This window comes from Scleropages formosus, chromosome 10, assembly GCF_900964775.1.
Source record: "Scleropages formosus chromosome 10, fSclFor1.1, whole genome shotgun sequence".
Classification (NCBI taxonomy): Eukaryota; Metazoa; Chordata; class Actinopteri; order Osteoglossiformes; family Osteoglossidae; genus Scleropages; species Scleropages formosus.
In genome coordinates, this window is record NC_041815.1 from 31,779,600 (window position 1) to 31,792,137 (window position 12,538).

Genomic DNA, 12,538 nt, shown 5'->3' on the forward strand with positions numbered 1-12,538 from the left:
TGCCACCAGTCCACCTCAAACACACGTCTCTTCACTGTGGCAGGAAACCAGAGCGCCTGGAGGAAACCCATGTAAACTACACACACCGAGTCAGATTCGAACTCAGAGCCCACCTGCTGTGAGGCATTAGCACCACCTGCTGTGCCACCATAATACAAATGTTTATAAAGTTACAAAACCATTCAGGCAGCATTCTGCTCCGTACGTGACGTCACTGCGACGTTTTGTCCTTCGCTGCACATCACTGCACCACTTCCTGCTGGACCCCTGTGCTCATGACACCCCTCAGAGGGTGTGTGACCCCCAAGCCGCCACAGGAATGTGTGTACACTCTGTGTCCCGTGATGCGGTTTGAGACAGAGCACAAGCGCCTCACTGTCAGCAGAGCCAGACTCCCACAATGCACTGCAGCTGCCAAGCAGCCTCCTGCAGGAGCACCGAGAGAAGAGCCGTGTTCTCAGCCTGTCTGCGGGGGGTGCTGTAGGATACAGGCTCCCCCAGTGACAGAGATGATGACGACTACAATGATGAAAATACATTTATTTATTTAGCCAAGGCTTTTCTCCAAAGTGACTTCCATTGAACTCTATGTAGTGTTATGAGCCCACACACCTTATTCACCGCAGTGACTTACACTGCTAGATACACTACATACAATGGGCCACTCATTCACACATCAGTGGAACACACTCTCTCTCTGTGTCATTCACACACTGTGGGGAGAACCTGAGCAGTGTGTCTTTAGATTGTGGAAACCAGAGCACCCAGAGGAAACCCACACAGACACAAGGAGAACATGCAAACTCCAGAGACTGAGCGGGGCTCGAGCCCACGTCCTCTCGCACCACCCAGGTGCTGTGAGACAGCAGCGCTACTCGCTATGCTGCCTTCTGCACAATAACACCACCGATAACCACAGTGCCGTCTCGCCACATGGCAGCCCATTCCGTATTTATTATCCGTCACTTTCCTCCTGAGTGACATAGTGTCGGGTTTGTCCACTAATGTACTTACACCGATTTACCCATGTATACAGCAAGGGCATTTCTGCTGGAGTAAAGTAAGGTTAGGGCACATCTTTGGTTTTACAGAAGCTGACATGAAGAAACTGACGTACATCTTTACCATGTACCGTTTTCTGTGCTAAAAGTCACTTTGGTCAAATCAAGTTACAAACAAACTGAGTTATGAACAGGATTCTAGTCCCAGTTGTGCTGAAAAGCTGAGGAGTCGCTGGGCAGATGGACTGTGGCTCTGTGCGTGTGTGTGTGCGCGTACGCACCGTGCCACCTAGGCTCTCGACAGAAGAGATCAGCCACAGATCTCCTGCTCCCTAACCCCCAAGGGAACGCGAGAGGCAGCTACTCGTGTCTCCAGCTCACCTGCAGGGGGCGTCTCGATCACAGAGGAGGGTGCGGCGTAAGCGGTGTCACAAAGGGAAAGGGCTCCTCCTGCGCTCTGCGTGTCCCGTCGCCAACGAAGAGGGCAGCAGAGCTCTGCCTCTCGGGAGCTCGCGCTACGATCGGCTCAAGACGACCGCACGCTTAGCGTCGCGTCCGTCGGCAAACGCGAAGACGGACGGCGGCGCGATGATGGGCCACCGTGGCGCGTGGTCATCGGGGTCCGGCAACGAGGATTTCCTCCCACTTCCTCCACTGCTGACAGATGGAGTGCCGAGACTGGGAGATGCTGTGCGGCGCAGGTGTGGCACGATGGGGCAGTGTGTGGTATTTGCTCCAGGTGAGTCCGCCAATACACACACACACACACACACACACACACACACAAAGCCCAGAGCCGTTGTGTTGCAACCTCACCCGGAACAACAGGCAGGTCAGCAGACGGGAAACACTCCAGAGCAGCATCAGCGCCGATTCGCCACAAAGAGCGGGGGAGATACCGCGGTAAGAAGGCCGCGCAGAGGGGTGCGCTTCCCTGTCCCAATCTGCTCAGTGTGACCTGCAGGCCCCGCCCACCGTCTCCCAACAACAGAAGAGGAAACCCAGCGGGGTCGAGGGGCCAAGGATGCACCGTGTGTTTGTTTGAGAGCTGGTGCCATTCTCAGCTTGCTGAACACACAGCAGTGTAGAGCATCACAGTGAATAAACACACTGAATCGTGCTGCGTTGTGCAACCGTTTGCTGTGGGGGGGTAAACCAAATATGCATGTGTGTATAGTTACCATTAGTTACTTAAGTACTGTCCCAGGGAGCTTCAGAAGTCTGTCTCTCTCTCTCTCTCTCACTCACACACACACACACACACACACAGAGCACCGCCCCCTGGGCCACATACAGGAACTTCTCTCGCGGCCTTCCACCTTCAGCAACTTCACACTTCCCCGCACACTTTTGCCCTGTGTGTGTTTGGTTGTTCTAAGTTTGACTTGTTTCTCATATTCAGCTGCTGGGGTCTCGGGCTGTGAGCGCTGCCCCTTCTGAACCCTCTGTGTGTTTGTACCCAGCACCTCTTTTCTTTACCACAGTATTCGCATACAGATCAGTGTTACGATTAAACACACGCATGAATTCAGTCCAGGGCCGAGTTGTGGAGGGCGGATCACACACGTGGGCCGTTAGAGCAACAAACAAACATCTCTGTCTCTGTGAGTGTGTGTGTGTTGAAGCAGGGCCGCCTGGCGACAAAAACATGATAATGAGCAGCAGATGAGATGGACGTAACTCGGAGTTCAATCCGCCCGCTTTCTTCACACGCACAGGTTCACTCACACTCTCACACACACACACACACACACACACACACACACAGAGTGTCCAAGCAAACGCGGTGCACATAAACACACGTAACAGTGGACACGTGTGTGTGTCGTCGGCGCTCAAAACACATCCTGACCCCCTCCCCGACCGACCGACCGACCGACCGACCTACCGACCTACCTACCTGGTGGCGGACACTCGGACCCGATCCCACGCCGCGCTTTCAGTCCAGAGAAAGAAAAGCGAACTGAACCGAACCACACAGTCCGACACACACACTGCCGCTCTGCGCTCCTTCCTCTCTCTGTGCGTGTGTGTGTGTGTGTGTGTGTGTGTGGGCGTGTGTTCGTGTGTTCTCCGCTCGGCGGGAGGAGCCGCGAGTCCTGGGTTCGACTGACTCATTGGAGGGAGGTGGGTGTGTGTCCGTTTCTGCTGTCACTCGTACCATTTTTGCAGTTAGTAATGTACTGAAACGGGGTGTGTGGGATCCCGCTGTTCACACACACACACACACACACACGGCGTGACAGGAACACAGAGTAAACGCACAGCAGTGTATCGTTCTTTTGTTTGAAACATTGGCCCGGTTCTCGTTAACTAACTGACTAACTAGTCGCCCGGTTACAAGAGCGAGGCTCTAACACACTCGTGTCCGTGTAAAAAACCGCGTTTTACTGCATTAAACATGGGCTTTACTACAGTAGAGTGTATGACTCTAATTGTTTCTGTGTGGGACACACCCCGGGTCTTTCTCTCTCTCTCTCTCTCTCTCCCTCACACACTCACACACACACTCTGCAGACGGTGTGTGACAAGTCGCCCGGAGCAGGAGGCAACGCATCACTCTGCTCCTGTTCCGTTTCCCACCGAATGGAGCAAAGTGAAGCAGCTGGAGCTCCAGGTGGGATGGAGGAGATGGTGGACATGGTGGAGATGGTCCAAAGACATGCATTCAGGTGAACTGGTGACACTAAATTGTTACAACCGTGTGTGTGTGTGTGTGTGTGTGTGTGTGTGTGTGAGAGAGAGAGAGAGAGAGAGAGAGAGAGAGAGAGAGAGATGTCTCTGATCCCAGCAGTCACCTCTTCACCAAACTGCCGCCTCAAAGGTGGTACAAGTCCATCACCCCTCCGACGTCACATTATCATCCACAGCTTCCTTCTCAACAAAAGACTTTTCAGCCAATTTGCAGTTATTAATATACTGTGCTGATCATCTCTAAATACTAATAAATACCAACAGTCCAGGTCCTGGTTGCAAAGGCGGCTACTGGTCAACGTGCAGCGCTGGCACTACGGCCGGACTCTACGGGCCGCCGGCACTTGGACCCCTGCGGGTTTTTTCTTCCTCCGCTTTCAGTTGGGAGTTTTTGCTCCTTTCCTCCGTGGCCAAGAGACAAACTTACAGCTTTACATCCATCCATCGTCGCAGCCTCATCGTCAAAAAGGCCCATCGACGTCTCCGCTTCCTCAGGCGTCTGAAGGAAGCCCGGATGTCCGCTACAGCGCTCGCCACTTTCTACAGGTGTGCTGCGGAGTCCGTCCTCGCGGGGTGCATCGCATCCTGGGGTGGCAGCTGCTCCGTACAGGACGAGAAAGCCCTACGGAGGGTGGTCGAAACGGCTCGGGAAATCACGGGGACGTAGCTACGAGCGGTCCGGGACACCTGCGCCGCACGCTGCCTCGGGAAGACAACGAACATCATGAGAGATCACAGTCGCCCCCCACGGGCACTTTTCTCTTCTCTGCCGTCCGCAAAGCCGCTCGGGTCTATTCGAACAAGAGCTTTTCGTAGTACTTTCATGGTGTACACGGACGGTACTTGTACTTATGACAAGAAACGCTGAGCTTGAACTAAAAGCATTGAGTGAATGTGTAACACTAGTAGCAGTAGTTCTACTTTCTTTCTTTCCTTGTCGAATGTTTTTCTTTCTTTGCTCTAGGCCTGTGTTCAAGTGCTCTGAAGAGCTCTATAAAAAATACATTGAATGAATTATCGTTATATTGTGTTTCGTGTTTGGCGCCGGGCCGCACCCTGTTAGTGAGCTACTGTGTTTTTACTATAGTAAGGAGTTGTGATGTGTAAAGCACAGTCGCGCCCCCTACTGGCCAAGAAGAGAAACGCCGTTTAATCTCTTCCCAAGTTCTCTCTCACTCACACACACACACACACACACACACACACACACACACACACACATCGTCTGAAACCGGTTGTTTTGAGTGGGGTCACAGTGAACAGGAGTCTAATCCAGCAACACAGGACACAAGGTTGGGGAGGGGGAGGGGACGCACCCAGGACGGGATGCCACGCCGCGGGATGCCAATCCATCACAGGGCACCCCAAGCGGGACTCGAACCCCAGACCCACCGGCAGAGAGGAGGACCCGGGAAAACCCACTGCGCGCCCCGTTCCCAAGTTTACATTTAGTGAATGTAAAAATGATGTACATGATTTATTTCTTCTTCTTAGGGAACCCGAACGTTTCATTCATTCCTTCATTCCTTCGCCGAAGACTTTTCTCTAGTCCAGAGCCACGTACATCTCCGGGACCAGGCAGGCAGGCAGGACTCAGGAGAAGGAGATTCGGTCCGGACGCGGACCCACGGTGGGCTCTTGAGCGCAGCGAGCGACTCCGTTCGTCTCGAGCCGGGCCGCGTGGCGGAGTGTTTTTTCTTTTATTTACCTCCTCCTTGTTCGTTTCTTTGTTTTCCAACGAAACTGCGTAAACACGTGTGTTCATGACACACGCGAACGAAGCACTTTGACTCGTGCTCGTAAACTGGAGAAGCAAGGAAGGTGCGGCGCGGCGCACGAAAGTCCCTTTTGCGCCGTCCCGCTCCGGACCTCCCGCGCCGCCGCGTCACGTGGTCTCGCTGTCCGTTAACGGTTAACGGCCGGAGACTCCGCGTGTCATGTGAGCGCGAGCTGGACTGTACTTTACACCAGAGCACGAGAGCGAGTGACGGGCTGACAGTGCAAAGCACAGCTCGACACACACACACACACACACACACACACACACACACACACACGCACACACTCTCTCTCTGATCCCCTGCCGACGGTGAGTTCCAGAAGAGCCTTTTTTCTGCTTCTTTCTTTCTCTTGTTCGACTTACTTTCTGGAACAGGACAGAAATGTGTAACTCTTTCATTATTATTGCATGTACACGTATCACACTCTTCCCTCCAAGGTCACAGAGCTCCGCTCTTTTCTCTTCTCACAGTTCTTTACCCATTTGTACAGCAGGGTAATTTTTACTGCAGTAATTTCGGGTAAGTACCCTGCTCGAGGCTACTAGAGCAGGAGGTGGGGACTGAACCTGCACCCTTCGGGTCCAAAAGCAGTCGCTCTAAGCACTACTCCAGCAGCTGGACTCTCGGTGACTTACACTGATTTACCCTTTTATAGAGCACGGTCGTTTTCCCTGCATCGGTCCCGAGTAAGTACCTTGCTCAACGGTCTCCGGCAGGAGGTGGGATTCACTCCTGGGACCTTCGACTGCAGCTCTAACCGCTACGCCCCCTGCCTGCCGTTACTATGCAGTGCGAGAGCACAAGTCTCCCAGCCGCTTTGTGATGTTTGCAGTTTTCCCCGTTTTCACCATGCGCTCCTTTTTCGACTCTTGCCAGAGTCGCCGCAGGTGATGTTGACCGCGTCGAAGACGATGTTGACCGTGTTGGCTCGAGCGCTCCCGTCCCTCTGGGCTCTGCTGGTCCGCACCGGCTGCTTGGCAGCAGCTGTCCGAGCTCAAACGGCCCCCGGGTTGCCGCGGTGGGGCTGCTCCGTCCAGCTCCTGGACCTGAGCTTCGGCAGCATCGCTAGCGTGAGGCGTTCCGACTTGCCGGCCCAGGCGCTCTGCTGCACCGCGATGAACCTCAGCCATAACCGCATCGGGGAGATCGGCGGCGGCGCTTTTGTGGGCCTCTCAGTCTTGCGGGAGCTCGACCTGAGCGATAACCGGCTGGAGCGTCTGCCCCGCTCCGCGTTCTGGAGACTCGAGCGGCTGCGCACGGTGCTGCTGAGCAACAACAGGTTCACCACCATCCCAGGAGGTAAGTGGCCGAGCTCGCGGTCATCACAGCAGCGCAGGGCACCAACCGCTCCGGTCCAGATTACGGTCGAATGGACAGGAAAGGCCCATTTTAGTTAGACTGTTAACGATGCAGCGTCAGTGGCATTAATGTCCAGTGTCCACATTTGTGCTCGTTGGTCCCCTTGGTGTCGCAGTCAAGGCTGATGAACACAAAGATGTAGCTGAGCGGAGCCACACCCATCTCCACTGCTCATTGGACAGTCGTGCGGCGTAGTGGCTCAACGGTTTCGAACCAAGATAAAAAAGTCACATTTGACACATAGCCACGCTGACCACTGCCGCCTGAGCTGCTCTTCTGTGGACGGCCACCCGGCGCTGTTTGGGGTCACAGCCATCGCTGGCAGGGATCCATTCAAACACTTCCTTCTATGTACTTCTCGCGAGCAAAGTACAACTCAGTAAAGAAAGAGCGTTTCATTGACATACACACAGACACACACACAGAGTTCTCAAAGTACAGTCACTTGGTCCAACATCACTGCCAATTTCTACTGTTAACCTGTATCCAGAATTGATAGGGAAGGAGTCATTTCTTTTTAAACGCAAAATGCGATAATAGTTTACGTAGCTTTCAAGAGATCACAAGAGAACTGGCTCTGAAAGAGATGGGTTTGAAACCCTTCTTGAGCATAGAGAGAGATTCAGCAGTTCTGAGTGTGAGGGGGAGCTCATTCCACCACATCGGAGCCAGAACCAAAAACGTTTGTGCTTCTGAGTTTGGACCTTTTGTGCGTGGGACCAATAAGCGGTCAGAGGTGGAGGAGGGTTCCAGTCTGGTTGAGCTCTTGTAGATATCGGGGAGCAGATCCGCCGATGGTTTTGTAGACCGTAACCAGAGGTCAGTGCAGAGAGACGACGAGGGGGATGCACGGGAACGCTTCGGCAGGTCGAACGCAACTCGTACCGCGGTATTCTGCATCGGCTGGAGACGCCCGATGGCGGAGGCCAGAAGACCAGACAGGAGAGAGTTACGATAGTCCAGGTGGGGTCTCACCCTGGTGCGGACCAGGAGTTGTGTACAGTTTGTAGAGACGGGGGCGGATCCCGTGGATGTTACGCAGGATGTATCTGCAGGTCCGGGTTGTGGGTTCGATGCGTTGAGAAAAGGACAGAATTGAGCCGATGAGGCAGGAGGTGACACGAGCGAGTTGCCCAGTTTGACGGAGGGTCTCGACCGGAAGGCGGAGCAGGTGTTTGGTCCAAAGGTGGCAGCTGTAACCACTATGCCACCTGCTGCCCCAATGGGTATGTTTTTAAATGTTTCCTTCTGCATCTGAATGGTGTCCTCTGAGCTGAAGCTGGAGGTCACCACCTGATGTGGTATTTTACCATGAAACAGGGAGCTTTACCATCATAGGGTGCCACAGCATCCTTCTTGGACTCCTACACTGAGCTCTGCTCCCTGCTGCAGCGCTGCGGCAGCTCACTGGTCTCTGGCGCCTTTCGCTGACGGAAAACCGCATCTCCTGGGTGGACGTGGCGAGTCTGCGGGGCTGCGGCGCCCTCCGAGAGCTGCACCTGGAGCACAACCGCATTTCCGCCGTGTCCCCGGCAGCCTTCGTGGGGCTCCAGAGCCTGAAGGTGAGAGAGCAGGAGCAAAGCCTGCTGGGAAAACTGATATCACACTGTGGAGGGGTGAAATGATCCAGAGGAAGGCGCTAGAGCCCAGATCGTAGTGGAGATTCACACACACAGCTTGATACTGAGAGCACGATTAGAGTGAAAAGAAAATCATTGTGGAAGTCGGAGGACAGATGAATGGAAACAGATGTGCCTCCTTCCTCCAGATGTTGAACCTGAGCACCAACTCGCTAGAAACTGTTCCCACCCCTGCAATCCAGCACCTGTGGGAGGCGGGGGTCACTGTGCATCTCCATGGCAACCCCTGGAGGTGTGACTGCCGGTGGCTGACGAGGTGGGGGCGGAGCCCAGGCTGGCCGACAGACGAGGGCCAGTGTTTGGGCACGGTGCTGCGGGGGTGCAGGGTGCCACTGGGGGTCTCCGCCCTGGTTACGGTCAGGCTTCCAGAAGAGGGGCCTCTCACACTGCCCTGTCCAGGTGAGTGAGGACAAGTGCTGCTCTGCTCGCTGTAAACACAGTGAATTACCGTGCATTTACATGTATTCATTTAGCATACACTTTTGTCCAAAGTGATGTACATCTCAGCAAAAGTACAATTTATGCATTACATTGAGAGGAGGAGACATAGCTGCAGACGTGAAAGTCTCAAGCAAACCTACCACAACAGACCCAGGACCGAGAACCTCCGAGCTTTGCCTTTCGTGCGCGGGACCACCAAGCGAGCAGAAGTATATGAGCGAAGGGGCCTGGCTGGGGTGTACCGGTTGATCAAGTCCTGTAAATAGCCAGGAGCAGTTCTATTGATGCACTTGTACACAGTAACCAGGGTTTTGAATTTGATATGGGCAGCTATAGGAAGCCAGCGCAGAGAAATGAGTAGAGGAGATACGTGGGAGCACTTTGGCAAATCAAACACAACTCGTGCAGCAGCATTCTGTAGAAGCTGCAGAGATTTGATGGCATTAGCAGGAAGGCCACACAGGAGAGAGTTGCAGTAGTCCAGACGGGAAGTCACCATGGCCTGGACAAGTAGTTGGGTGGAGTCAATAGTGAGGTAGGGACGGATCCTATGAATATTATGCAGGATGTATCTGCAGGACCAGGTTGTGGCTTCGATATGTTGAGAGAATGACAGACTCCCATCAATTGTTACTCCCAGACTCTTAGCAAAGGAGGTAGGCGAAATGAGTGAGTTGTCCAGTTTGATCGACAGGTCGTGACAGGAGGATAGGCCAGCTGGGAGGTAAAAAATATCTGTTTTGGAGGGGTTGAGTTGGAGGTGGTGATCATACATCTATGAAGAGATGTCCGACAGGCAGGCGGCAATGTGTACGGAGATGCCTGATGCACCAGGTGGAAAGGAGAGGAAGAGCTGGGTATCATCAGCATAGCAGTGGTATTTGAATCCATGGGAGGCTATGACCTGACCGAGGGAGGAGGTGTAGATCAAGAAGAGGACCCAATACCGAGCCCTGCGGAACACCGGTTAAGAGAGGCAGAGGAGGAGAACGAGAGCTCCGCCAGACCGCTTGATAGGATCTGTCAGATAGGTAGGACTCAAATCATCTTAGTGCTGCACCTTTGATCCCAAGCTGGTTAAGAGAGGAGAGAAGAATCCGGTGGTTGACAGTGTCGAACGCTGCGGACAGATCGAGGAGAGGGAGGCAGCTCTAGCAGCTTGTAGAGGGTCAGATACTACCAGAAGGGCAGTCTCAGTGGAGTGAGCAACTTTGACACCAGACTGGAGATGTTTCCGGATGAGGAAATCAGACGGTTGATCACAGGCCGCCCGCTGTAGGGTTTTAGACAGGAAGGAAAGGAGAGAGACCAGTCTGTAATTTTCAACCAGATTGGGATTCAGGGAGGTTTTTTTTTTTTTTTTAAACAGAGGTGAAATTAGAGCGGTTTTGAAGGCAGCTGGGAAACAGCCAGAGGAGAGCGAGGAGTTGATGATCTTAGACATGAAGGTGCACTAATACATGGTTTCATGAGCCCATTTGGATGAATGCAAATGAGGTGCTGATCTGAAGTCCTTGAGGAGCAAAGGGATAAGACCACACAGTGTACAGTACGTGCTCATGTTACAAACAGTTGCCTTCTTTTCAAAGATACCACCTTTTTCCATGTATTCTTTATTAGGACATTATAATTCTTTACTAATCCCTGCAGGGAAATTCATGGTCACTGTTTTCTTCACTTGTGTGTTGTGCTGAAAGAAATTACATGAAAGAAAATAGCTTCTGGTAAATGAATACATGTGAATGTAAATCGTCAGAGAGCAAACCTCAGCTGTTTTCACATCCAGTGCTTAGATGGCAGTAAAATGCACTCAGGAGTGTGGCAACACCATGATTCCGCTCCTGTCTGGAGTTGGAGTGGCTGATCAATTACAAGTCAAACGGTGCACATTTACGAGATGAAATTGGATGACAGTCGCTATTCAATATAGGAATTTTGAGGAAAACTATTTCAGTCATTTTAAATTGACAGCATATTTATTTAAATCAAGTGTCATACTTTTACAGAACTGTAACCCCAAAGCGAATAAATCCAAGTACGTCTCTACTACTACGTTTTAACTGATTGTACAGATAATGTAGCAAGCTCACAGTGCACAGGTACTGTGGAGTGTTGCACTCGACTAATAAAATACAAAGACCAGCGAAGGACTGGTGTCCCATCCATGGTGCTCCCTGCCTCACGCCCTGGTTCCAGCACCAGCTCTAGAATGCAGCGCCCCTGTGTAGCTCAAGCAGGTGATGAAAATGGAATAAATTAAAAGTCAAACTTTAATAACACCTTAGGCGGAGGTTGCCTGTATTAACAATGCTTTTACTGTGACAAAGTGGCTCGAGTTACAAACACACGTCCTGTCCAAGCTGTGTTTCTACATTGAGGACTTGGTGTATAATAAAACCAGGAGGGCAAGCTGGGGAGTCTCTTTCTCTCACGCACACGTACCATGCTGTGTCATGTCTCGCCTTGCAGGACAGCGTCTCTCCTGGTACACTCCATTTGGGCGATGGGAGAACTCCAGTGTCCAGGACAGCCGTGCCCCCGTGGTGCTCATGAGTAACGGTAGTCTGAGGATCTCCCAGCCCAGCTGTCATCACACCGGCCTGTACTACTGCCTCCTGCAGGAGAGCGGGGGCAACCGCATTCTGCCCTACAGGCTCATACAGGCAGCCCCCAGCTGGGCAGCAGGACTCAGGACCAGGAAGCGCAGGGGTGCACAGGCATACGGAGACGCTGTCCCCCAGGGCCAATTCGAGGCTGCGGTTACCGTTTCCGTAGTCATCACCTTCCTCGCTGGGTTCAGCCTGGGGGCACTGAGCAGATCCTTCCTGGAGCGCTGCTTCCACAGGCTGAGGGCCAAGCGGGCCGCGGTGACGGGCCCTAGGGTGAGCATTTACTCGCTGCCTGTGCGCTACAAGAGGGCAACCTCCCAGAAAGCCCCGCCAGCAAACAGCTCCTCCTCGCCTCCTCAGTCCATGGCTCTACCCCCAGGGTCACTGGCTCCTCCCACAAAGGCTCCTCGCAATATAAGGAACAGAGAAGCAGAGATCTGGGATTGTGAGGGAGCTGCTGATACGGCTGCAAAGGCTGGGGGCACCTGTGGTGAGAAGTGTCCTCCACTGGGGGGCCAGAACAGGAAAGCAGACAGCAGCGATGAGAGTGACATCACAGCAGAGGTTGGGAGCTGCAAGGCCACCAGTGAAAGTCCACAATGTGCTGGATCCCACCCACAGCAGCCACACGCGTTCGTGGAACCCAATGCCCGCACCACGAGGCGGAGGGTGATCAAGCTGTACCACTACGATGAGGACGGGAATCCCTACAGCTACGTGAAGGACACAGAATCCCAGAGTGCTCCGTCCACAAGGCAGAGGTCACTGTCACTGACTCGTCTCAACGCCATCATGGCTGCTGCCACGGTGACAGACTTCACCAGGGTGCCCCCACCGCCACCACCACAGGACAGCGCATCGACAGACAGGGAGCCCAGCGATGACACGCCTGTCTTTGAGTTGTCGATTTAATGGTGCTCCTGCTACGTATCAACAGGCGCGATGTGACTGCAGACTTCACAGTGCACCGTTGTATCAGGTCACACGCACTGCTGCTCCACTGTGCTACATTT

At 53.3% G+C, this 12,538-nt stretch overlaps 2 protein-coding genes across 6 annotated transcripts in view; one reads left to right on the forward strand and one right to left on the reverse strand.

The window, feature by feature from the left end:
* Positions 1 to 3,022, reverse strand: part of capn5a (calpain 5a) — a 32,041-nt gene extending 29,019 nt beyond the window's left edge. For 2 of the 5 annotated variants that reach the window (XR_003797948.1, XM_018736145.2), the window contains exon 1: positions 2,902 to 3,022. The gene's annotated coding sequence lies outside the window, so the exon portion shown is untranslated. Of the gene's footprint in view, positions 1 to 1,382; positions 1,741 to 2,893 lie in introns of those variants that run through there. The other 3 variants (XM_018736147.2, XM_018736146.2, XM_018736148.2) reach the window with 3 other exon arrangements.
* A 2,729-nt stretch (positions 3,023 to 5,751) lies between these two features.
* LOC108924643 (uncharacterized) lies at positions 5,752 to 12,458 on the forward strand. Its single transcript, XM_018736149.2, has 5 exons — positions 5,752 to 5,784; positions 6,353 to 6,775; positions 8,228 to 8,397; positions 8,604 to 8,874; positions 11,386 to 12,458. The coding sequence occupies exons 2-5, from the start codon at positions 6,367 to 6,369 to the stop codon at positions 12,435 to 12,437; spliced, it is 1,902 nt and encodes a 633-aa protein (XP_018591665.1). The 5' UTR covers positions 5,752 to 5,784; positions 6,353 to 6,366; the 3' UTR covers positions 12,438 to 12,458.
* The last annotated feature ends 80 nt before the right edge of the window (positions 12,459 to 12,538 follow it).